The sequence below is a fragment of the Hylobates moloch genome, unplaced genomic scaffold (genome assembly GCF_009828535.3).
Source record: "Hylobates moloch isolate HMO894 unplaced genomic scaffold, HMol_V3 SCAFFOLD_13, whole genome shotgun sequence".
Classification (NCBI taxonomy): Eukaryota; Metazoa; Chordata; class Mammalia; order Primates; family Hylobatidae; genus Hylobates; species Hylobates moloch.
Genome location: NW_026652288.1, coordinates 33,803,129 through 33,828,708, shown reverse-complemented (window position 1 = coordinate 33,828,708; position 25,580 = coordinate 33,803,129). Strand labels below are relative to the sequence as shown.

Sequence of the window (25,580 nt, the reverse complement as noted above, 5' to 3'; positions counted from 1 at the left end):
ATTGTAGTATAAACATAAAATACTACTCGTCTATGAAAAGGAATGAAGTACTGATAGGTGGTATGATGTGAATCACATTAAAAATATTATGCTAAGCAAAGGGAGTTAGAAACAAAAGGTTCTATTCATTTTTATGATTTGTCCAAAATAGGTAATAGAAAAGAGAGAAAGATTAATGTTTCCCCAGGAATGGGATTATGGACAACAGTAGTGATTGCTTAGTGGGCATGGGGTTTTCTTTGGGTGATGAAAATGTTTTGGAATTCAAGAGGTGGTGGTTTCACAATGAAGCAGCTACGTTGTCTGAGATTTAAACCCGGGGTTCTTCGTTAAGCGCAGGAAAATTTAGGACACGGACACACAAGAGGAGTTTAGCAGCGGAGGTTTAATAGGGAGAAGAGAAAGAGAAACAGGTTCCTCTATAGAGGAAGAGGTCTCCGAGCGGAAAAGGGTTGGCTGGCAGTGAATGTGCTGAGTTTTACAGACCAGTTTGATGAGGCAGTTTCTGATTTACATAGGGGTCATAGATTGGTTCGATCAGTTATGACATTTACATAGTGCGTGGGGAAGGCTGGTCTCCCCACTCTAATCTTCTTATGCAAATAGGCTTCCCAGTTGATTGGCCCATCTTGTCAGCTTCTTACTGTGCACGTGGCTGACAAAGAGAAGGGAAGATGGAGCCGCCATCTTGAACATGATTGGCACAACTGCTGGTATCTATGTCTGCGGCAGCTCTATTTTACAGGCTGCTGTTCCTTAGGAAGGGAAATAATTTGGGGCTGCTTTTCATTAAAAAGAAATGCCTTACCGAGGGCTCCCATACGCTATCTGCCTAAGTGATTGCTTCTTAACTCCTATATATCAACAACACTGTATTTGTACTAGATGCCATTGCCATTGAATTATGTGCCTTAAAATAATTTTGTTTTGTGAATTACACCTCAAAAATGTTTTTTAAATAATAAAACGACTACGTTAAAAACGTTTTGCATAGCAAAAAACAAGTCAAAGGAGAAAAGCTTTTTGGTTGAGCAATATTTGATACAATGTTAATATGAATATGTAAATAATACTTAATGGAGGGAAAAAGACTAAACACTCAATAGAAGTGTGGGCAAACTATTTAACCAATTCACAAAGACTATAATAATGGCAACGGAAAATACGCAAGGATGTTCCACTTTATTTACAAAAGAACAAATACAAATTAAAACTACATTTAGATACCATTTCTTACCATTAGATTAGCAAAACTTAACTCCTCGAAGACTGTGTCTTCTCGCTTGTTCCCTCTCCAATAACACTCCTGTTATCATTGGAGGCGTTTAGACTTCAGGAATTCCTCTCTATTCAGTATTTTCTGTCCTGAACCAGGGAGAGAGAAGGACGACTGTTAGGATAACAGTTCACATTCCCCACCAGGCAGGCGCTCGTGGCTTTGGGATTCGTTCCCAGTGGGCACCCCGGATGGCAATGCTTGCCCCTGAAGAATGAGATTTTGAGCATTTTTCCTGCAGCATTCGGAGGAGTGTAATCCAAATGCTCTGTGGAGTGGTACACACTGGCTCCAGGAGGAGGATACAAGCAATTCTGGGAATGGTAGTCCAGAAGCTCAGCGGAGTAGCCGTCAGCTTGGCTCCAGCAGACGATTCAGGGGATTTCTGGGAAATGTAGTCCAGACGCTCAGTGGAGTCGCGGTCAATTTGGCTCCGGCAGGTGGATCCCAGGGAATTCTGGGAAGTGTAGTCCAGACGCTCGGGGTCGTCGCAGTCAGTTTGTCTCAGGAATTCTGGGAAGTGGAGTCCAGACAGTGGAGTAGCGGGCACTTCCGCTCCGTTAATGTGAGGTTGCTGCAGTTTTGTAGTTTGTACTGACCCTGGTAGTTTGGGTCAGTTCCACGGGACCCTTCTGAATTTCCTGGGCCTACGCATTGGATCCTCAACGAACTGGTGATCGAATTAGGGGAAAAGAAACCTCGTCGGAGAGCAAAGGTTTGGTGGGGCGGGGGCCGCTGTTTTCGTTCTCGTCAGTGGAGCCTTCTTGGGCATGGGGCTCTCCTCGCGTCCCCGGGGTGTTTGGGACTTGGTCGGGTCGCGTCTCGCCTGGTTTTAGGGTCTCCGGGGCTCTGAGCTCGCCCACTCCGCCTCCCTGCACCCCACGCGCGTGGCCACTTCCTCGCGATAAAACGTTGGGATGTTACTTAATCTCCTTGGGTCTCCCCTTACTGTTCTTTAAGATGGGGAGTTTAGGACTATCCTAATAGAATCGTTTTGGGAACTGAAAGCGGTAACACAAATGACAGCCTTAAAGCAGCCCCTGTCATTTGGTGACTGGTGGTCTCTTGTTAATTTCCCACGATGCCTGTTAGGTCCCCGGGTGGGGTGAAAGCTCCAGCTGCAGGGGCACCGGCCCTTCTCCCTGATCCCTGCAGGACGCTGGGTGATCCTGGACGCCTTCTGACCTCTCTTTTAGGAAGGCGAGGGTTGCGTCCACTTCCAGGAGGGGAGAGGAGCATTTAACTTTTATGGGGCACGGCGACCACGGTCTGGGTGTTTCACAGCCTTCTCCTTACCCAGCTCGACCTTTCCAAAAGAGCTGCAGGGAGGGACTTCTTGGCTTTTGAGGGCAAAGCTCTACGTGAGTGATCCTTGGCTTTTTTCTTTGACAGAGAGGCTCACCCCAACCAGGAGTGTATACGATGTGTCTTCGGGTATGGGTGTTGCTTTCAGTTGTCATGTTTTTCTACTCTTTAATCTTGAAAGATAGCATAGCTTTCATCTTTTTTTTCTTGATATTTTATCCTTGTTATTTTTGAAGAGTATAGATGAAGTTATTTTGGTCAAAGATGTTCATTTGGAGTTTTTCTGATGTATTTCATGTTTAACTTCAAATTATGCATTTTTTGCTGGAATACCACAGAAGTGGTAAATCTCTCTCTCTCTCTTTTTTTTTTTTTCTTGAGACGGAGTTTCGCTCTTGTCGCCCAGGCTGTAGTGCATGGCACGATCTCAGCTCATTGCAACCTCCACCTCTCGGGTTCAAGCTATTCTCCTGCCCCAGCCTCCTAAGTAGCTGGGATTACAGGTGCCTGCCACCACACCCGGCTAATTTTTGTATTTTTAGTAGAGACGTGGTTTCACCATGTTGGCCAGGCTGGTCTCAGACTCCTGACCTCAGGTGATTCAACCGCCTTGGCCTCCCAAAGTGCTGGGATTACAGGCATGAGCCACCGTGCCCAGCCTGAAGTGGTAAATTTCTCATTGCAACATAACAGGGGCTATATGTCAGTTTGTCACTTCATTGGTGATCTCAACTTCGTTCACTTGGCCAAAGTCATGTTTGTCAGATTTCTGCATTGTAAAGTTATTATTTTGAATTTTTTTTTTACCCCAGGAACACAGATTCAAGTTGCTCTCAATATACACTCCCTATTTTTTTAGTTAAATAAAATCTTTTAAGGAGAAATACATTTATTAGTGCACATTCTACTGTAAAGGTGAACTTCCCCTTCTCCTTCATTTGCTTATTCATTCATTCAACTATAAATATTCTATCAGTGTAGATCCAGAATCCAGTCTTATTAAATGACATGTGGATGAACAATTACCAATGCTTTGTCCAACTTTATTGAGGTGTATTCTACATATCATAGAAACTACCCATTTTGTGTGTACACTTTAATGATTTTTAGGAACTTTGTAGAGTGGAATAAACATCACCATAATTCAGTTTAAATCATTTTCATCCCCCGTTAAGACTCCTTGTGTCTGCTTATAGTTAATCCTCTTTCTCACCTCAAATATGCAGAGACCACCTACCTACTTCCTCGTTGTATACACTTGCCTACTCTGGAATTTCATAGAAATAGGATCATGCAATATGTGGGCCTTCCTATGTGACTGGCTTCTTTCACTTAGCATAATGTTTCCAAAGTTCATGCATGTTGTAGCATGAATCAGTACTTCATTCCTTTTAATTTCCAAATAAGATTCCATTGTATGAATAGGCCACAATTTGTCTATCCATGTACGCATAGGAGGGCGTTTGTTGGTGTGCAGTTTTGGGTTACTATGACTGATGCTGTTGTGAACATTCATGTATTAATTTACAATACACATTCGTGTTGGCGGACGGCATCCCTGGCCACACTTTCATGTCTCTTTTTCTGCCTTCTCTGGTACTTTCCAGGCAGGATTCTGCTTTCCCTCAGACTGTATCACTCAGGACTCTGAATATTCCCTGAAATAGGAGGAAAGATGACCACGTTGAAGGTGAGTAGAGCTTGCCTCTCTTGCTGTTAAAATTTCTTTTATGGAGACTTGTTCTGTCGCCAAGGCTGGAGTGCAGTGGCCTGATTTTGGCTCATTGCAACCTCTGCCTCCGGAGTTCAAGTGATTCTCCTGCTTCAGCCTCCCAAGTAGCTGGGACTACAGGCATACACCACCACACCTGGCTAATTTTTGTATTTTTAGTAGAGACGGGGTTTCACCATCTTGGCCAGGCTGGTCTCAAACTCCTGACCTCAGGTGATCCGTTGCCTTAGCCTCCCAAAGTGCTGGAATTGCAGGCGTGAGCCACCGTGCCTGGCTGTATTTCTTCTCATTACTCATATTCTCACAAGTTCTTCTCAGTCTTGGGAAGACTTAGGGAGTACAACAGAGATATAGCATGGGAGAAACAGAATCTAGCTCTTCCTGTGTGAACACCTCCAATAATCCTTGTGTAAAGCAGCAGTTAAGCAGTTATAGCCTGTTGTGTGGTGCCAACCCGAGAGCCAGCGTCCCCAGGTGGCACTGCTCCTCCCAGGCACCATTTCGGGGTGATCTTCTTTCTTCCTGACTTGACACCTACTCAGATGCACCCAGTGCTCCAGGCACCCAAGGACAGTGATAACCATAGTCATGATAGAAAATCTTTACTTTCAGTGTGGTAGAGGGTAGTACCTCACACAATGTTACCAGAAAATATAACAGCCTAGAGTGAAAATACTCACTACTTGTATATCTGAAAAAGATAAAATCCAAAATAAGAATCTCGTGTACAGAATAGAAAAGAAAATCCAAAGGAATGTGAATAAAGGACATTAATAGGCAAGTTTAAAAGGAGAAATTGAAATGGCCAATAAATATTTGAAAAGGTGATGGTATTATTTATAATCAAATAAGTGAGACTTAAATTCTTCCAATATGATTACAAAAATCATGGGAAAATTGATAACCTGCTCTTGGTTATGGTAAGACAAATCAGTGTACATGTATCCTCTTGAAAGATTAGGGTTTGGTAAAAAATTGAGACCTGATATTATATGATCACAATTTTAAATATGCCTATTTATTGACATTTTAATTTTCATTTAAAATTATTTTAAATAAACAGTAGTAAAGTCTATACAAAATGTTTTTTTTCCACAGGATTGGTACTAATGAGCATATATAAAATTAAAGATTATTTAGAGTAGATAAAAATAGATTATCAATTCTTTGGAATACTATGCAGACATGAAATGAGATAAAATAGATGGCAACAATGACAATAATAATAAAAAATAATTTTAAAAAGCTAGTGTTTATTAGGTACTTAGTCTGTACTGATCAACTTTCCCAATGCTCCATGTATTTCCTTGTTTAATCATTGAAAAAACTATAATATGAAAATTATTAGAGAGGGAGTAAATAGGTGAACTTGTCCAAGGTCATGTGACCAGGAAGGCACAGAGCCTTGGGATGTACTCTTAGGCACACTGTCTGCAGATCATAGATCAATGCTGCAATTAATGTATGTAGTTTATGCCTTGAGAGTACAGAGGATGTGCTGTATAGCTGTCCCACACAGGTTACCACAAGCTTTGTTAGTTTGGTAGCAGATATTAAAGAAAAATGATAACATTCAGGCTTCAAGTGTGAGAGAGAAAATGGGAATTATCAGACAAGACTGGGACTGAATTGCTAAATGTTACTGAGGCAATTGGCAAGATTCATTGAAACCTATATACATGCAGCCCAGGATGCTGCATTTAGAGTCCTACAGGGTTACCTACAAGAAGATTCAATAAGTGCACAAAGTAAACCTACAGGAGGTCTTTTCCATCATTGCACTTCTGGTGGAACTCAAGAAAATCCGTCATTGTCAAGGATATAGACAGAATGAATAGGAAATCTATGAGCTGGCTGGGAGCAGTGGCTCATGCCTGTAATCCCAGCACTTTGGGAGGCTGTGGTGGGCGGATCACCTGAGGTCAGGAGTTTGAGACCAGCCTGGCCAATGTGGTGAAACCCCATCTCTACTAAAAATACAAAAATTAGCCAGGCATGGTGGCAGGCACCTGTAATCCCAGCTACTTGGGAGGCTGAGGCAGGACGATCACTTGAACCCGAGAATCAGAGGTTGCAGTGAGCCAAGATCATGCCACTACACTCCAGCCCGGGCAACAGAGTAAGACTGTCTCAAAATAAGTAAATAAATAAAATAAAATAATAAAAAAGGAAGTCTGTGCGTTGACCTATGTCTCTCAAGATCCAAAACAGCTTCTCATCCCTCCCCTCTGTCTGCTCAGTGCCACCCCTCTCTCAGTAGTCATTGGTCATGAGACTGAGGTTGCATATGTTTGATGCTGTAGGAGGCAGTGACCTTCAAGGACGTGGCTGTGGTCTTCACTGAGGAAGAGCTGAGGCTGCTGGACTTTGCCCAGAGGAAACTGTACCGAGAAGTGATGCTGGAGAACTTCAGGAACCTGCTCTCAGTGGGTGAGGACAGGCACCCTTTGTAAGGGAACATCAGGACCAGGAGTGGCTTTGTATCCTAGAGTGTTCAAGTTTGAGTATGCATTGGGAACGTATGCATAAGTTTCTAGTAAATTTTACTTAGATTTTTTTCTAGGATGTATTGGCACTAAGCACATGACTTTTCATGTTCACAGGGCATCAACCACTCCACAGAGATACTTTCCACTTCCTAAAGGAAGAAAAGTTTTGGATGATGGAGACAGCAACCCAAAGAGAAGGGAATTTAGGTAAGAAGCAAGCAACTCTGTGTCCTTGTGCATGACTCTCCCGTCTGTTTTACTTCTGTCTGTTGCCCAGCTCTGTCGCCCTGGTCTAAACGGCCAGACCTCTTTCCTAAATTATTACAGCTGACTTTGGGCTGGTTGCCATGCTCCTACTTTTCTCACCCTGACATCTGTTTTCCTCATGGCAGCCAATGTGTTCCTCAGGAAATGTAAGTCAGACTGCCATTCCTCGGCTCAAAAGCCTTTCTGGCTTCTTATTTATTTATTTATTTTTTTTTTTGGGACGGAGTCTCGCTCTGTCGCCCAGGCTGGAGTGCAGTGGTGCAATCTTGGCTCACTGCAAGATCCGCCTCCCAGGTTCACGCCATTCTCCTGCCTCAGCCTCCTGAGTAGCTGGGACTACAGACGCCCGCAACCACACCCAGCTAATTTTTTGTATTTTTAGTAGAGACGAGGTTTCACCATGTTAGCCAGGATGGTCTCGATCTCCTGACCTCGTGATCCGCCCGCCTTGGCCTCCCAAAGTGCTGGGATTACAGGTGTGAGCCACCGCGCCCGGCTGGCTTCTTATGTTTACTTAAGTTACCAGTGTTTTAAGTGCCTTTTAGAGTCCGTGTGATCTGCTCTTCATCCCCCAGCACCTCTCTGACTACATCTCCTGTCCTCTCCCTTTTGCCTTGTCTTTCCAGCCACGTTGTCCTCCCTACCACTTCTCCGACCTGCCAAGGACACTGTATTGCCTGTTGTAGTAACCAATGACCACACATTTAGTTGACTAAACAACAAAAATTTATTATCTTTCTCTTCTTTAGGCCTGAAGTCTGACACATCTCACCGGACAATTATCAAGGTGTCTGTAGGTGTTTGTTTCTTTCTGGATGCTCTTGGGGAGAAGCCTTTATTTTGGTTTACCAGTCTCTAGGCACTCCTTGGCTCTTGTTTCCCTTCCTCCATCTTCAAAGGCAGCTACTTTGCATTTCTGACCCTTCTTCCATAGTCATGCTCACTCTGCCACTCTTCTTATGCCTCCGTCTCCTGCCTTTCAGGTTCGTTGTAATTGTGTTGGTTACCCCTGGATGATTAACAATGACCTCACTTTCTAGTTAGCTGATTAGTGACCTTAATTGCATCTGCAATCCCAGTCCCCCTTGCTGTGTAATATAACATGTTCATATGTCTTGGGTACTGGATGTGGACATCTTTTATGAATCATTGTTCTGTCTACTACTGAAGCTTCTGCCTCAGAGCCCTTACTTGCTTTTCTCTCTGATCAGAATACTTTTTCACCTCAAAACTTTCTGGCTTCTCCTTTAAGCATATTCAAGTCTCTGTTCAGTTTTAGAGAGGCCATTTCCAACCACCCTATTTAAAATACTATTCTAGGCCAGGCGTGGTAGCTCACGCCTGTAATCCTACTACTTTCGGAGACCAAGGTGGGTGGATCACTGAGGTCAGGAGTTCGAGACCAGCCTGGCCAACATGGTGAAATCCCATCCCTACTAAAAATACAGAATTTGCCAGGCGTGGTAGCGTGTGCCTGTAGTCTCAGCTACTTGGGAGGCTGAGGCAGGAGAATCACTTGAACCCAGGAAGTGGAGGTTGCAGTGAGCCGAGATGGTGCCACCGCACTCCAGCCTTGGTTACAAAGTGAGACTTTGTCTCAAAAAAACAAAGAAAACACTGTTCTATTTTTTTCTTCTTGTGCTGTCTTGCACTGTGTCTTATATATTTCTGTTTACCTGTCACCTTTACCCCCAGGAATGTGATGTCTAAGACGAGGAATTTTAGCTGTTTTGCTCATGGCTGTGTATTCACAGGATAGAAGGTATTGTTCTGGTACATGGCAGGTATCTAATTATTTGTTATCCTGATAAATAAATTAATGGATGAGGGGAACTTCACCGTCTCCAGGAATCATGGAGATAGATAGCTAATAAGTGATACACAAACTAGAGTGAATGAGAGCTATTGCAGAACATGTTTCTGTCTTTTGATGGCTGCCTATCTAGAACTTTCTTAGGATTCCTTGTTGGGATACTATTTTTAGGTATGTGCAGTTCACCTACAACCCATGGAAACTTCTAAGTGTTCTTTTTATGACCACCCTGAGTATTATGCCTTCTCTCTGACTTGTCTTGGAGCTTTATGTTTTTATTTTTATTTTTTAAAAATTTTCCATAAGTTATTGGGGTATAGGTGATATTTGGTTACATAAGTTCTTTAGTGATTTGTGAGAATTTGGTGCACTCATCACCCGAGCAGTATACACTGCACCATATTTGTAGTCTTTTATCTCTCGCCCTCCTCCCACTCTTTCCCGCAAGTCCCCGAAGTCCATTGTCTCTTCTTTTTTTTTTTTTTTAAACAGACTCTCGCTCTGTTGCCCAGGCTGGAGTGCAGTGGCGCAATCTCAGCTCACTGCAGGCTCCACCTTCTGGGTTCACGCCATTCTCCTGCCTCAGCCTCCCAAGTAGCTGGGACTACAGGTGCCTGCCACCATACCCTGCTAATTTTTTTTATATTTTTAGTAGATACGGGTTTTACCGTGTTAGCCAGGATGGTCTCGATCTCCTGACCTCATGATCCGCCCACCTCGGCCTCCCAAAGTGCTGGGATTACAGGCCATTGTGTCATTCTTATGCCTTTGTATCCTCATAGGTTAGCTCCCACATATCAGTGAGAATATATGATGTTTGGTCTTCCATTCCTGAGTTACTTCACTTACAATAATAGTCTCCAGTCTCATCCAGGTTCCTGCAAATGCTATTCATTCATTCCTTTTTATGGCTGAGTAGTATTCCATCGTATATAATACCACAGTTTCTTTATTCACTTGTTGATTGATGGGCATTTGTGTTGGTTCCATGATTTTGCAATTTTGAATTGTGCTGCTGTAAACATGGGTGTGCAAGTATCTTTTTTGTGTAATGACTTCTTTTCCTCTGGATAGATACCCAGTAGTGGGATTGCTGGATCAAATAGTAGTTCTACTTTTAGTTCTTTAAGGAATTTCCACATTGTTTTCCATAGTGGCTGTACTAGTTTACATTCCCACCAGCTGTGTAGAAGTGTTCCCTGAACACCACATCCATGCCAACATCTACTGTTTTTTGATTTTTGATTATGGCCATTCTTGCAGGAGGAAGGTGGTATTGCATTGTGGTTTTGATTTGCATTTCCCTGATCATTAGTGATTTTGAGCTTTTTAAAATATGTTTGTTGGCCATCTATATCTTCTTTTGAAAATTGTCTATTCATGTTCTTAGCCCACTTTTTGATGGGGTTGTTTGTTTTTTTGTTACTGATTTGTTTGAGTTTGTTGTAGATTCTGGATATTAGTCCTTTGTCAGATGTACAGGTTGTAAAGATATTCTCCCACTCTGTGGGTTGTCTGTTTATTCTGGTGACTGTTCCTTTTGCTGTGTAAAATTGCTTTAGTTTAATTAGGTCCCAATTATTTATATTTGTTTTTATTGCATTTGTTTTTGGGTTTTTGATCATGAAATCCTTGCCTAAGCCAATGTCTAGAAGGATTTTTTCAATGTTATCTTCTAGAATTTTTATAGTTTCAGGTCTTAGATTTGAGTCCTTAATCTATCTTGAATTGATTTTTGTATAAGGTGAGGGATGAAGATCCAGTTTCATTCTCCTACATGTGGCTAGCCAATTATCCCAGCATCATTTGTTGAAAAGGGTGTCCTTTCCCCCACTTTATGTTTTTGTTTGCTTTGTCAAAGACCAATTGGCTGTAAGGATTTGGGTTTATTCCTGGGTTCTCTATTCTGTTCCTTTGGTCTATGTGCTTATTTTTATACCAGTACCATGCTGTTTTGGTGACTATGGTCTTATAGTATAGTTTGAAATCAGTTAGTGTGATGCCTCCAGATTTGTTCTTTTTGCTTTAGTCTTGCTTTGGCTCTGTGAGCTCTTTTTTGGTTCCGCATGAATTTTAGCATTGTTTTTTCTAATTCTATGAAGAACGATGGTGATGTTTTGATAGGGATTGCATTTAATTTGTAGATTGCTTTTAGCAGTATGGTCATTTTCATAATATTGATTCCACCCATCCATGACCATGAGATGTGTTTCCATTTGTTTGTGTCATCTATGATTTCTTTCAGCAGCATTCTGTAGTTTTGCTTGTAGAGGTCTTTTGACTCCTTGGTTAGGTATATTCCTGAGTATTTTTTTTTTTTTTTTTTTGCAACTATTATAAAAGGGGTTGAGTTCTTGATTTGATTCTTTGCTTGGTTGCTGGTGATGTATAGAAGAGCTACTGATTTGTGTACATTAATCTTGTATCCGGAAACTTTGCTGAATTCTTTTATCAGTTCCAGGAGCTTTCTGGAGGAGTCTTTAGGATTTTCAATGTAGACGATCATATCGTTAGCAAACAGTGACAGTTTGACTTCCTCTTTACCGATTTGGATGCCCCTTATTTCTTTCTCTTGTCTGATTGCTCTGGCTAGGACTTCCAGTACTATGTTGAGGAGTGGTGAGAGTAGATGTTCTTGTCTTGTTCTAGTTCTCAGAGGGAATGCTTTCAACTTTTCCCCATTCAGTGTTATGTTTGCTGTGGGTTTGTCATAGATGGCTTTTATTACATTGAAGTATGTCCCTTGTATGCCAATTTTGCGAGAGTTTTAATCATAAAGGGTTGCTGGATTTTGTCAAATGCTTTTTCTACATCTGTTGAGATGATCAAGTGATTTTTGTTTTTAATTCTGTTTATGTGGTATATCACATTTATTGACTTGGGTATGTTAAACCATCCCTGCATCCCTGGCATGAAACTCACTTGATCATGATGGATTATCTTTTTGATATGTTGTTAGATTAGGTTACCTAGTATTTTGTTAAGGATTTTAGCATCAATGTTCATCAAGGATATTGGTCTGTAGTTTTCTTTTTTGATTATGTTTTTTCCTGGTTTGGGTATTAGGGTGATGCTGGTTTCCTAGAATGAATTAGGAAGGGTTCCTTCTTTCTCTATCTTGTGAAATAGTGTCAGAAGAATTGGTATCAATTCTTCTTTGAATGTCTGGTGGAATTCTGCTGGGAATCCATCTGGTCCTGGACTTTTTTTGTTTGTAATTTTTAAATTACCATTTCAGTCTCACGGCTTGTTTTGGTCTGTTCAGGGTATCTAATTCTTCCTGATTTAAGCCAGGAGGGTTGCATTTTTCCAGGAATTTATCCACCTCTTCCAGGTTTTCTAGTTTATGTGTGTAAAGGTGTTCATAGTAGCCTAGAATGATCTTTTGTATTGCAGTGGTGTCACTTGTAATACCTCCTGTTTCATTTCCTAGTGAGGTTATTTGGATTTTCTCGCTTATTTTCTTGGGTAATCTTGCTAATGGCCTATCAATTTTATTTATCTTTTCAAAGAACCAGCTTTTTTTTTCATTTATCTTTTGTATTTTTTGTTTTGTTTTGTTTTGTTTTGTTTCAATTTCATTTAGTCCTGCTCTGATCTTGGTTCTTTCCTTTCTTCTGCTGGGTTTGGGTTTGGTTTGTTCTTGTTTCTCTAGTTCCTTGAGGTGTGATCTTAGAATGTAAGTTTGTGCTCTTTCAGTCTTTTTGATGTAGACATTTAGGGCTATGAACTTTCCTCTTAGCACTATCTTAGCTGTATCCCAGAGGTTTTCATAGGTTGTGTCATTATTGTCTTTCAGTTTGAATAATTTTTAAATTTCTATCTTGATTTCATTTTTGACCCAATGGTCATTCAGGAGCAGATTATTTAATTTCCATGTATTTGCATGGTTTTGAAGGTTCCTTTTGGAGTTGATTTCCAGTTTTATTCCACTGTGGTCTGAAAGAGTGCTTGATATAATTTCAATTTTCTTAAATTAATTGAGGCTCGTTTTATGGCCTATCATATGGTCTGTCTTGGAGAAAGTTCCATATGCTGTTGAATAGGATGTGTATTCTGCGGTTGTTGGATGAAATGTTCTGTATATATCTGTTAAGTCCGTTTGTTGCAAGATATAGTTTAAATTCCTTGTTTCTTTGTTGACTTTCTGTCTTGATGACCTGTCTGGTGCTGTCAGTGGGGTATTGAAGTCCCCCACTATTATTGTGTTGCTGTCTACCACATTTCTTAGGTCTATTAGTAATTGTTTTATAAATTTGGGAGTTCCAGTGTTAGGTGCATATATGTTTAGGATTATGATATTTTCCTGTTGGACAAGGCCTTTTACATTATATAATGTCCCTCTTTGTCTCTTTTATCTTTTAACTGCTGTTGCTTTAAAGTTTGTTTTGTCTGATATCAGAATAGCTACCCCTGCTCGTTTTTGGTGTCCATTTGCATGAAATGCCTTTTCCACCCTTTTACTTTAAGTTTATATGACTCCTTACACGTTAGGTGAGTCACCTGAAGGCAGCAGATGGTTGGTTGGTGAGCTCATATCCATTCTGCAGTTCTGTATCTTTTAAGTGGAGCATTTAGGCCATTTACATTCAATGTTAGTATTGAGATGTGAGGTGCCGTTGCATTCATCTTGCTATTTGTTGCCTGTGTACTTTGGTTTTTGTATTTTTTTGTTTTTGCTTTTTAATATGTGTTTTTGTTTTATAGGTCCTATATGATTTATGCTTTAAAGAGGTTCTGTTTTGATGTGTTTCCAGGATTTGTTTCAAGATTTAGAGCTCCTTTTAGCAATTCTTGTAATGGTGGCTTGGTAGTAGCAAATTCTGTCAGCATTTGTCTGGAAAAGACTGTATCTTCCGTTCATATATGATGCTTAGTTTTGGTGGACACAAAATTCTTGGCTGATAATTATTTTGTTTAAGGAGGCTGAAGATAGGGCCCCAATCTCTTCTAGCTTGTAGGATTTCTGTTGAGGAATCTGCTGTTAATCTGATAGGTTTTCCTTTATAGGTTACCTGGCGCTTCTGTCTCACAGCTCTTAAAATTCTTTCCTTCGTCTTAACTTTAGGTAACCTGATGACAATGTGCCTAGGCAATGATCTTTTTGCAATGAATTTCCAAAGTGTTCTTTGTGCTTCTTGTATTTGGATGTCTAGGTGTCTAGTAAGGCTGGGCAAGTTTTCCTCAATTATTTCCCCAAATATGTTTTCCAAGGTTTTAGAATTCTCTTCTTCCTTAGGAACACTGATTATTCTTAGGTTTGGTCATTTAATATAATCCCATACTTCTTTGAGGCTTTGTTCATATTTTCTTATTCTTTTTTCTTTGTCTTTGTTGGATTGGGTTAATTCGAAGAACTTGTCTTCAAGCTCTGAATTTCTTTCTTCTACTTGTTCAATTCTATTGCTGAGACTTTCCAGAGCATTTTGCCTTTCTGTGTGTCCAGTGTTTCCTGAATTTTTTATTGTTTTTTTATTTAAGCTATCTATTTCCTTGAATATTTCTCCCTTCACTTATTGTATCGTTTTTTGGATTTCCTTGTGCTGGGCTTCACCTTTCTCTGGTGCCTCCCTGATTAGCTTAATAACTAACCTCCTGAATTCCTTTTCAGGTAAATCAGGGATTTCTTCTTGGTTTGGATCCATTGCTGGTGAACTAGTGTGATATTTTGGTGGATGTTAAAGTGCCTTGTTTTGTCATATTACCAGAGTTGGTTTTCTGGTTCCTTCTCATTTGGGTAGGCTCTGTCAGAGGGAAGGTCTAGGGCTGAAGGCTGTTGTTCAGATTCTTTTGTCCCACAGGGTGTTCCCTCGATGTAGTACTCTCCCCCTTTTCCTATGGATGTGGCCTCCTGTGAGCCAAACTGCCGTGATTGTTGTCTCTATTCTGGATCTAGCTACCCAGCAAATCTACCCAGCTCTGGGATGGTACTGGGGGCTGTCTGCACAGAGTCCTGTGATATGAACTGTCTGTGGGTCTCTCAACAATAGATATCAGCACCTGTTCCAGTGGAGGTGGCGGGGGTGTGCAATGGACTCCGTGAGGTTTCTTAGCTTTGGTGGTTTAATGCTTTATTTTTGTGCTGGTTGGTCTCCTGCCAAGAGGTGGCACTTTCCAGAGAGCATCAGCTGTAGTATGGAGAGGAGCCAGCAGTGGATGAGGCCCTAGAACTCCCAAGATTATATGCCCTTTGTCTTCAGCTACCAGGGTGGGTAGGAAAGGACCATCAGGGAGGGGGAGGGCTAGGTGTGTCTGAACTCAGACTCTCCTTGGGTGGGTCTTGCTGCGGCTGCTGTAGGGGATGTGGGTGAGGTTCCCAGGTCACTGGAGTTGTGTACCTAGGAGGATTATGGCTGCCTCTGCTGAGTCATGCAAATTGTCTGGGAAGTAGGGGAAAGCTGGCAGTCACAGGCCTCACCCAGCTCCCATGCAAACCAAAGGGCTGGTCTCGCTCCCACCGTGCCCCCACTAACAGCCCTGAGTCTGTTTTCAGGCAGTGGGCAAGCTGGGCTGGAGACCTTGCCCCAGGCTACCCACCTCTCAGCTGCAAAAGAAAAGGGCTTGGGTCTTCCCCTGCCTGTGAGTCTGCACACTGGATTCACGCCCTCCCCCAGGTTCTGGCCAGGAGGCTTCTTGCCCCGTTCAAACTGTACAAAATTCAGCTGGATACTTCTTTCTCCTTGTGGAGTTCCCCACCCCCTGCTCCTCTGGCTGCCTTCCTGATGGATCCCTGTGATGCCAGGCAAGAATGGCCTGCTTAGGGACCCAACGAGGTCCCAAGGCCTTTCTGTTGCTTTGTCTACCCCTGTATCTTACTCAGCTCTCTAAATTGACTCAGCTCCAGGAAAGGTCGGAAACTTCTCCCGCAAACAGACCTTCAGTTTCTCCAGTGAGGGTGTGTGTTCAGGAGAGGAGGCTTTTTCTCACTTCCACAGCTGGGGCACCCACAGTATTTGTGGTATCTCCGGGATCCTGCAGGAGCAGTCCACTTCCTTCAGAGGGTCTGTGGGTCTTCTCGGGATTGCTAGTTTGTTTTTGCAGTTGATCTGGAGGTAAAATTCACAATGGGAGACTCTGTATGCTGCTCTGTCCGTCGGAGTTGGAGCTGCAATCTAGTCCTGCCTTCCGTCTGCCATGATGATCTTGTCTTGGAGCTTTTTGTAGGGAGAATATTCATCTGTGGAAAGAAACCTTTTATTTTCTTTTTCTTTTTTTATTTTATTTTATTTTATTTTATTTTTGAGACGGAGTCTCCCTCTGTCACACAGACTTGAGTGCAATGATGCCATGTCGGCTCACTGCAGCCTCCGTGTCCCAGGTTCAAGTGATTCTCCTGCCTCAGCCTCCCAAGTAGCTGGAATTACTGGTATATGCCACCTTACCCAGCTAATTTTTTTTGTATTTTTTAGTAGAGACAGAGTTTCACCACATTGGCCAGGCTGGTCTCGAATACCTGACCTCAGGTGATCTACCCACCTCGGCCTCCCAAAGTGCTGGGATTGCAGGCATGAGCCACCACCCCTGGCCAAAAGAAACCTTTTCGAAGGAGGATTCTGATGTCTCCTTCTGAAACAGCTCTCCTATACAAGGGGAAAAAACTTTCAATTCTCTGATGTCTCAGAAAATAACCAGCTTGCCAGCTACCTTTCCTTCAAGAGATTTATGCATCTGCAGCCTGTTTGCCTCTTCCAATGTCTACATGCACATCACCAACCCCCGGTTTCTCTTTCCTTCTCCTAGAGAGGGAAGAATGAGGATAAGGGTGACACAAGTCACACATCTGAATGTTGCCTATATTTCTAGTCATCTTTGTTTGATAGCGTGGTATATATTTCTGCATCTTTATTTTTTACAAATTTGTCAAACATGTTAAAGAATACAGATTTTGTACAATCTTCCTTTTCTTTGTATAGAGACATGGTGCTGTATTTTGAACGGGTGAACTTTATATCCTGGAAAGAATCAGGAAGCTGCCCTCTCAAAATGTTAACATCCTGAAAGAGACTCCTCCTTCTTCCCCAAAATTTCTTATTTATAAGGGATGATGTTTTATTTATATGCATGTTCTAATGTGCACCAGCAGGTACACACTTACTTACTAATGTTTCCTAAGATTCAGCCATTGAAAATTAACTTTCCATTTGATTGATTTACTTAATTCAGAATGTGGTAATATCCTGACCAAGATTTTTGATGTTTTATGACCATGAGCCATAGTAAGAAGTACATCTTTCATCATCACCAGGATGAAAATATTTTGGGCATGTAGATGTGTATGAGTACCTTTAGTAGGCATTTCATATAATGGCACCTTTTCTGTTTGTCACGATGCTATGATAATTTCTATTCTGGTTCTTTTTCCTAAATGCTTTTTAGAAGGTTTCAGATTTATTTTACAGCTCACTAAGAGTCTGTAGTGTTTATTTTGAAAATGGGTATAAAGGTCTATTTCTTTACATCATATTTTTTCTACCATCTGTTTTCAATGAGACAGTCCAATAACTTCACATGGAACCAACCAGGGCATGACCCCTTAGGCGTTCTTTTCATCCCAGGTGATCTTACCAACTTTCATTGTCTCATCAGGAGCATCCCCCTTTGTGTATTTCTTTCAGGTCCAGCCTTTCAGATTCCTATCAAAACTGAAGGTTTCTGATCCTTTTCTATTTCAGGTAATCAAGTTATTGTTCATATCAGTGCAGACAAATGAGATTATACATGTTCTGCAAAAATTCTTGTGCAGGAATACTCTGAAAATGTAGACATAAATACTCCTAGGTATTTGATATTTAGTATTGTGAAGAGCTTAACCAATTACAAAGTTTAAAGTGACAGCTCACAGAAGACTGCTGTCACTCCTTACCAATGACAAATTCAGTGGTTTCCCCAAATTACCTTCATGTTCTATATTCTTAAAGTTATGGGCTTTTATAGGGGAAAGATGCATATTACAATTAGGAGAAAAATCAAGTAAGACAGAGTCCAGGGAAGTATCAAATGAGAACTTTTTATTGTACTCTCCCCATGAAATCAGGATGCATTACATCCCCAAGATTAAGGTGTGACATTAGATGGGAGGAGAGCCTATCAGGAAAGCTTTCCTGAGCCCTGGTATTCACAGTAATCGTTGTCCGTTAATTACATAGCCATTATTGGTTGATTTCTTTCCCGTATGAGTAGTCTCAGTCTCCTGGTTGACTGATTCCACATGACCTAAAGCCTCACCATAAATCACATGGTTGGTCTTTCTCACATAGTGAGCACCACATTCTCCTCATAGGTGTGGCCACCCATAATCCTAAATCATAGTATTACACTGTCCACAGTGACTTACTAGACCTACTACCTCCAGGCAAACAAAGACATTCTCCTAAGGCATGACATTTTAAGGACCGAGAGATTGCCTCTCAGATGCTGAGGACATCACCCAGGCCTCTTTGTGACTTAGGATAATTTCTTTACTTCATAAGGATATACAATACAAACTAAAATATACAAAGTTTTGATGATGTTATGGCTTCTCCTTAAAGTTCACATTTGATTCATATCTCACTGTTTACATAATTTATTAGTTACATAACTTACCATGCAAGGTTTTATTTCTACCAAGTATTTCACATATGACACTTGGTGTGGTTCTGAATTGGTCTCATGCAAACCAGAGTCCATAGTGTACTTGGAAAACACATTGGCTGGACACAGTGGCTCAAGCCTGTAATCCCAGCACTTTGGGAGGCCAAAATGGGAGTATCACTTGTGGCCAGGAGTTCAAGACCAGCCTTGGCAACATAGCAAGACCTTGTCTCTACAAAAAATGTAAAAATTAGCTAGTTATGGTGGTATGTGCCTGTAGTCCTAGCTACTCAGGAGGCGGAGGTGGGAGGATCACTTGAGCCCAGGAGGTCAAGGCTGCAGTGAGCCATGATCGTGTCCCTGCACTCCAGCCTGGGTAACAGAGGGACACACTCTCTTAAAAAAAGGAAAATACAGGGCTGGGCACAGTGGCTCACACCTGTAATCCTAGCACTTTGGGAGGCTGAGGAGGGCGGATCACAAGATCAGGAGATCGAGACCATCCTGGCTAACACAGTGAAACCCCATCTCTACTAAGAATACAAAAAATTAGCTGGGCGTGGTGGCGGGCGCCTGTAGTCCCAGCTACTGAGGAGGCTGAGGCAGGACAATGGTGTGAACAACCCGGGAGGTGGAGCTTGCAGTGAGCGGAGATCACACCACTGCACTTCAGCCTGGGGGACAGAGCAAGACTCCGTCTCAAAAAAAAAAAAAAAAAAAAAAAGGGAAAATACAACCTGAACATTCCCTGTATTTATTAAAATTTCAGGCTATGTCCTAAGTATGAAATCTTGATAACACTGAATAAAAGCTTTACTTGCCCACATCTCTTAATTCTGTGTCATTATAGGAGGCAAGATCCAAACGGAGATGGAGACTGTTCCAGAATCAGGAACACTTGAAGGGTTGTTCAGTCATCAAACCTGGGGACAAATTTCAAGTGACTTAACCAGGTTTCAAGACTCCATGGTAAACAGCTTTCAGTTCTCCAAACAAGACGATATGCCCTGCCAGGTTGATGCAGGACTATCTATAATTCACATAAGAGAGAAACCTTCTGAGGGTAGGAAGTGTAAAAAGTCCTTTAGTGATGTCTCCGTCCTTGATCTTCATCAACAATTACAGTCAAGAGAGAAGTCTCATACATGTGATGAATGTGGAAAGAGTTTCTGTTATAGCTCAGCTCTTCGTATCCATCAGAGAGTTCACATGGGGGAGAAACTCTATAATTGTGATGTGTGTGGTAAGGAATTCAATCAGAGCTCACATCTGCAAATTCATCAGAGAATCCACACTGGAGAGAAACCATTCAAATGTGAGCAGTGTGGGAAAGGCTTTAGTCGTAGATCAGGACTTCATGTTCACCGTAAATTACACACAGGAGTGAAACCTCATATTTGTGAGAAATGTGGGAAGGCCTTCATTCATGATTCCCAGCTGCAGGAACATCAAAGAATCCATACTGGGGAGAAGCCATTCAAATGTGATATATGTTGTAAGAGCTTCCGTAGTAGAGCAAATCTTAATAGGCATTCCATGGTTCACATGCGAGAGAAACCATTCAGATGTGATACATGTGGTAAGAGCTTTGGTCTGAAATCAGCACTTAATAGTCATCGCATGGTCCACACAGGAGAGAAACGGTACAAATGTGAGGAATGTGGAAAATGCTTCATTTATAGGCAAGATCTTTATAAGCATCAGATAGACCACACAGGGGAGAAGCCATATAATTGTAAAGAATGTGGGAAGAGCTTCAGATGGGCCTCAGGTCTTTCAAGACATGTGCGAGTCCACAGTGGAGAGACACCATTCAAATGTGAAGAATGTGGGAAGGGATTTTATACAAATTCACAACGTTATTCTCACCAGAGAGCCCACAGTGGAGAAAAGCCATATAGATGTGAGGAGTGTGGGAAGGGCTACAAAAGGAGGTTGGATCTTGACTTTCATCAGAGGGTCCACAGAGGAGAGAAACCCTATAATTGTAAGGAATGTGGGAAGAGCTTTGGCTGGGCCTCATGTCTTTTGAATCATCAGAGAATCCACAGTGGAGAAAAACCATTTAAATGTGAAGAATGTGGGAAAAGATTTACTCAGAATTCACAACTGTATACCCATCGTAGAGTCCACAGTGGAGAAAAACCATTCAAATGTGAAGAGTGTGGGAAAAGATTTACTCAGAATTCACAACTTTATTCTCATCGCAGAGTCCACACTGGAGTAAAGCCATACAAATGTGAAGAGTGTGGGAAGGGCTTCAACAGTAAGTTTAATCTTGACATGCACCAGAGGGTCCACACTGGAGAGAGACCTTATAATTGTAAAGAATGTGGGAAGAGCTTTAGCCGGGCCTCAAGTATTTTGAATCATAAGAGACTCCATGGTGATGAAAAGCCATTCAAATGTGAAGAGTGTGGGAAGAGATTTTCTGAGAATTCACAGCTTCATTCCCATCAGAGGGTTCACACTGGGGAAAAGCCATACAAATGTGAGAAGTGTGGAAAGAGCTTCAGATGGGCCTCAACTTATCTAACCCATCAGAGACTCCACAGTAGAGAAAAACTACTTCAATGTGAGGACTGTGGGAAGAGCATTGTGCACAGTTCATGCCTTAAAGACCAACAAAGAGACCAAAGTGGAGAGCAAACATCTAAATGTGAGGACTGTGGGAAGCGCTACAAGAGGCGCTTGAATCTCGATACGCTTTTGTCATTATTTTTAAATGACACATAACTGTTGTACTCTTTTATGGGGTACAGTGTGATAGTTAATACAAGTATACAATGTGTTATGATCAAATCAGTGTAATTAACGTATCCATCACCTCAAACATTTATCATTTATTTGTGTTGGGAACCCTTAAAATTCACTGTCCTAGCTATTTGAAAATAATACGTTGTTAATTACAGTCACCCTGTAGTGGTATAAAACACTAGAACTTATTCCTCCTACTTGCCTGTATTTCTGTATTCATTAACCAACCTTTGGCTACCACCCTGCCTCCTCACCTCTAAGAACTACTATTCTACTCTCTACTTCTATGAAGTTAACTTTTTGAGCTTCCACATATGTGTGAGAACATGTGGTATGTATCTTTCTGTGCCTGGCATATATCACTTAATATAATGCCCTGTAAGGCTCATTCACTTTGCTGTGAGTGATAGAATTTTGTTGTTTTTCATGGCTAATACTCTGATGTGTATATTTGCCCCATTTTCTTTATTCATTCATCCAGTGGACGCTTAGGTTGATTACATATCTTGGCCTATTTCTTGGCTATCGTGAATGGTGCTGCAATAAACATGGGGGGGTGGAGATAACACTTTAACATACTGATTTCCTTTTCTTTGGATATGTACCAAGTATCATATAATAGTATGACATGACTCAAAATTAAGGAATAAGATTGTGGAAATTGGTTTTCAAAACAAAAAATTCTCTAATTTGAATATAGGGAAAAATTGGTGCGTGTCTTCGGCTGTCCTCATACATAATGCATGTGAGCTCGCTTTAAGCATAAGTGAAGGAGTGGAAAAATCCTGGAGATAGAAATCATGGGGTATACATGTGGATGTAAAAAATCAACAAAGATTCTTTTAAGAAAAGGTGTGTATGGGTAGGGAACAATAGCATGACAGCAGTGGGGCCTCTAACAGTCTGGAACCAGTTAGGACAAAGAGCAGGATTGAGCACCATTCCATTCACAGACACCGTGGTGGTATTTTGAGTACATTAGGTTAAAAGGCTTTCTTCAGCAAAATGTCTACTAGAGATAGTTGATTTTTATACTTAATGGTCTAGACTGTATCTTTTCAGGATGCTAGGTACTTTATGAAGATCCGTGCTGTCTCAATTTGCATAGTGGGTTGGAGGTCCCTAAGACAATCTCTCCAGATTCTATGATTTGCTAAGAGGACTCAATATAGTTGTACTCATGACTATATTATAGTGACAGGATATAAATAATCAGTAAAGGGAAAAGGTTCTTGGATAATATCTGGAGGAAATCAGATACAAATTTGTAAAGATCCTTTGTGCATGGAGTAACAGGTCTCAATTCCTCCAGTATTGAATTGTGATCGTACTTGTGAAATGTCTACAATGGAAATTAATTGTCAACCCGTACCAAAGGTTCTTATTGGGACTAATCATGTAGGTACCATCCCACTGGTACATATCAAGATTCTAGACTCCAAGAAGGGGAGCAAGTCTTCAGAATAACTTGAACCATGCCTACCGGTTACAGAATGGTGGCAACCCTCTCAAACTCCGTGTTTCCTAACACCAGCTAAAGGCCAGTCTTGTAAGCAGTCCTTTCTTAAGATTTGCAGTCTCAGGCCTGTTATATTAACTTTTTGTGCACATAGTATTAGAAAACTATTGGCTGCAGTCTTCTTTTTTGTTTTGTGTGTTTTGGTTTTTAACTGTCACCAGATACCAGAATAGCTCATCTCCAAGGTAATTGTAACAGAATACTCAGCAGATTAAACAGAAAATATTTGCCTATTATAATTATTAAAAGTTTGGTAGGGTCTATGTCTGCTCTCTGGTGTGTCCTGGATCATCAACTTGGTTACAACATGGTGTTAACATGTGGGATTGATTGTGTTTCTTGTTAATATTTCAACCACACTGAATATTAAATACCTAGTTCTATATCTAGTACCCTGGGCTTATGTGGGGCTAATGTTCTTTGCCATTTTTTACCACAGATTTGATTTCCTTTTTCTTTTGTGGACACTGGTGAGTTCCCTAATACAACTTTGACTTGGGTATATTTTCACAATTGGTGGGGATTATTACAGATTATCATCCTTCCTCTGCGTTTGAAAAAGGAGGGAGGCTTCAAGTCAGGTTAGTTGACCTTCCTTTGTTGGTCCTATTATCCATAACATAATAAATAAATTGATGAGGATGGGCATGGTGGCTCATGCTTGTAATTCCAGCATTTAGCGAGGCCGAGGTGGAGTTTTAGACCAGCCTAGCCAACGTGGTGAAACCTCATCTCTACTAAAAATACAAAAAATACTCCAGGTGTGGTGGTGTGCGCCTACAATCCTAGCTACTCAGGAGGCTGAGGCAGGAGAATCGCTTGAGCCTAGGAGGTGGAGGTTGCAGTGAGCCAAAATCGTGCCACTGCACTCCTGCCTGGGTGATACAGCGTGTCTCCATCTCAAAAAAGTAAATGAAATAAATAAGTTTATGAGAAGTCTATTAAATTGTTACATAATCTATATAGGTAGAAGGTTTCTATTTCAAGTGAACCAAAGTGTAACTTGAATCCTCTAATGCAGACTCACAGCCCAAAAATAAATTCCAAGACATGTCCAGTTTACAAATCCACAATTCCTTTGATGGGATGGGAGGGCAGTTCTGGATAAGGATGGACCTTGCTAGATTGCAAAAAATTTACAGCACTAATTTTTTCCCCAGATATCTCCATAAGGACCTATGGTCATGAACTTCTGTGACTGTGTACTCAAAAAGAGAAGTAATCACACATTTTGGCAGTGACTGAATTCTTGTTTTCAAGTAGGATAAATCCAAAGAGACCCACACTGAGACACATTATAATCAAAAAGACAAAGGAACATCTTGAAAGCAGCAGCATGAAAGTGACTTGTCATGTACAAGAGATCCTCAATAATATCATCAGTGGCTCCGGCCAGGTACAGTGGCTCATGCCTATAATCGCAGCACTTTGGGAGGCTGAAGCAGGTGGATCGCTTGAGGTCAGGAGTTTGAGACCAGCCTAGCCAACACGGTGAAACCCTGTGTCTACTAAAAATACAAAAATTAGCCAGGTGTGGTGGTGCACACCTGTAGTGCCAGCTACTCGGGAGGCTGAGGCAGGAGAATCACTTGAACCTGGGAGACAGAGATTGCAGTGAGCTGAGATCATGCCACTGCACTCCAGTCTGGGTGACAGAGGAAGACTGTCTCAAAAAAGAAAAAAAAAAAAAAAAGATCATCAGTAGATTTCTCAGCAAACCTCCAAGGCCAGATGATGTATTAAAGTGCTGGAAAAAAACCTGGTATATTGAGGATTCTATATTCAGCAAAACTATACTTCCAAAATGAGAGATCAATTAATAACTTTTCAGAAAAAAAAAGCTGAGAGAATTGCCAGTAGACAAGTTATTCAAGAATTGATAAAGGTTGGGAGGCTGAGGCAGGCAGATCATTTGAGTCCAGGAGTTTGAGACCAGCATGGCCAACATGGTGAAACCCTGTCTTTACTAAAAATATAAAAATTAGCCAAGCATGTTGGTGAGTGCCTGTAATCCCAGCTATACAGGAGGCTGAGGCAGGAGAATTGCTTGAACCTGGGAGGTAGAGGTTGCAGTGAGCCGAGATTGTGCCACTGCACTCCAGCCTGGGCAACACAGCGAGACTCCATCTCAAAAAAAAAAATTGATAAAGGGAATCAATCCTTCAAGTTGAAAGGATTTTAGACAATAACTTGAAATCATATGAAAATATAAAGATCTATACTAAAGGCAATTACATGAAGCAATACAAACAACATTATGATAGTAACTTTAGTTAGTAATCCCAGTTTTTATTTTCTACACGACGTAAAAAACAAATGCATAAAAATGACTACCAGTCTATGTAAATAAGTACACAATATGTAAAGATGTACTATGAGATCAGTAACAGTGCCGGGAGAAAGGAGCTGTGAAGGAGTAGGGTTTTTATATCTGATTGAAGTTAAGTTGGTATCAATTTAAAAGATTGTTATAATTTTAGGATGTTACATATACTTTTGGTGACTATAAAGAAAATACCAATGAAACATGCACAAAAGAAAATAAGTGATTCAAGGCAAGGCACGGTGGCTCATGCCTGTAATCCCAGCACTTTGGGAGGCCAAGGCGGGCGGATCATGAGGTCAAGAGATTGAGACCATCCTGGCCAATATGGTGAAATCTCATCTCTACTAAAAATACAAAAAAAATTAGCGGGGCATGGTGGCACGTGCCTGTAGTCCCAGCTACTTGGGAGGCTGAGGCAGGAGAATTGCTTGAAACCAGGAGGTGGAGGTCTTGTAGTAAGCTGAGATTGTGCCACTGCACTCCAGCCTGGGCAACACAGTGAGACTCCATCTCAAAAAAAAAA

The 25,580-nt window shown here is 41.3% G+C and overlaps 1 protein-coding gene across 5 annotated transcripts; it reads left to right on the top strand.

Annotated features, from left to right (window-relative positions):
• Positions 1 to 1,821: 1,821 nt before the first annotated feature.
• On the top strand, positions 1,822 to 23,123 carry ZNF225 (zinc finger protein 225). 5 transcript variants are annotated; one of them, XM_032172669.2, is made up of 5 exons: positions 1,822 to 1,991; positions 4,189 to 4,271; positions 6,617 to 6,743; positions 6,917 to 7,009; positions 19,306 to 23,123. In XM_032172669.2, the coding sequence occupies exons 2-5, from the start codon at positions 4,257 to 4,259 to the stop codon at positions 21,189 to 21,191; spliced, it is 2,121 nt and encodes a 706-aa protein (XP_032028560.1). In that variant the 5' UTR covers positions 1,822 to 1,991; positions 4,189 to 4,256; the 3' UTR covers positions 21,192 to 23,123. The 5 variants fall into 5 exon arrangements, with proteins under 5 accessions (XP_032028560.1, XP_058282279.1, XP_058282280.1 ...); XM_058426296.1 differs by lacking the exons at positions 1,822 to 1,991; positions 4,189 to 4,271; positions 6,617 to 6,743 and adding an exon at positions 7,819 to 7,862 and having other exon boundaries at positions 6,973 to 7,009; XM_058426297.1 differs by lacking the exons at positions 1,822 to 1,991; positions 4,189 to 4,271; positions 6,617 to 6,743 and adding an exon at positions 8,765 to 8,831 and having other exon boundaries at positions 6,994 to 7,009.
• Positions 23,124 to 25,580: the final 2,457 nt, after the last annotated feature.

Coding starts and splice junctions, on each gene's coding strand:
- ZNF225 (XM_032172669.2), top strand. Junction 6,744..6,916: donor CAGGAACCTGCTCTCAGTGG/GTGAGGACAGGC, acceptor TCATGTTCACAG/GGCATCAACCACTCCACAGA. Junction 7,010..19,305: donor CCAAAGAGAAGGGAATTTAG/GTAAGAAGCAAG, acceptor GTGTCATTATAG/GAGGCAAGATCCAAACGGAG.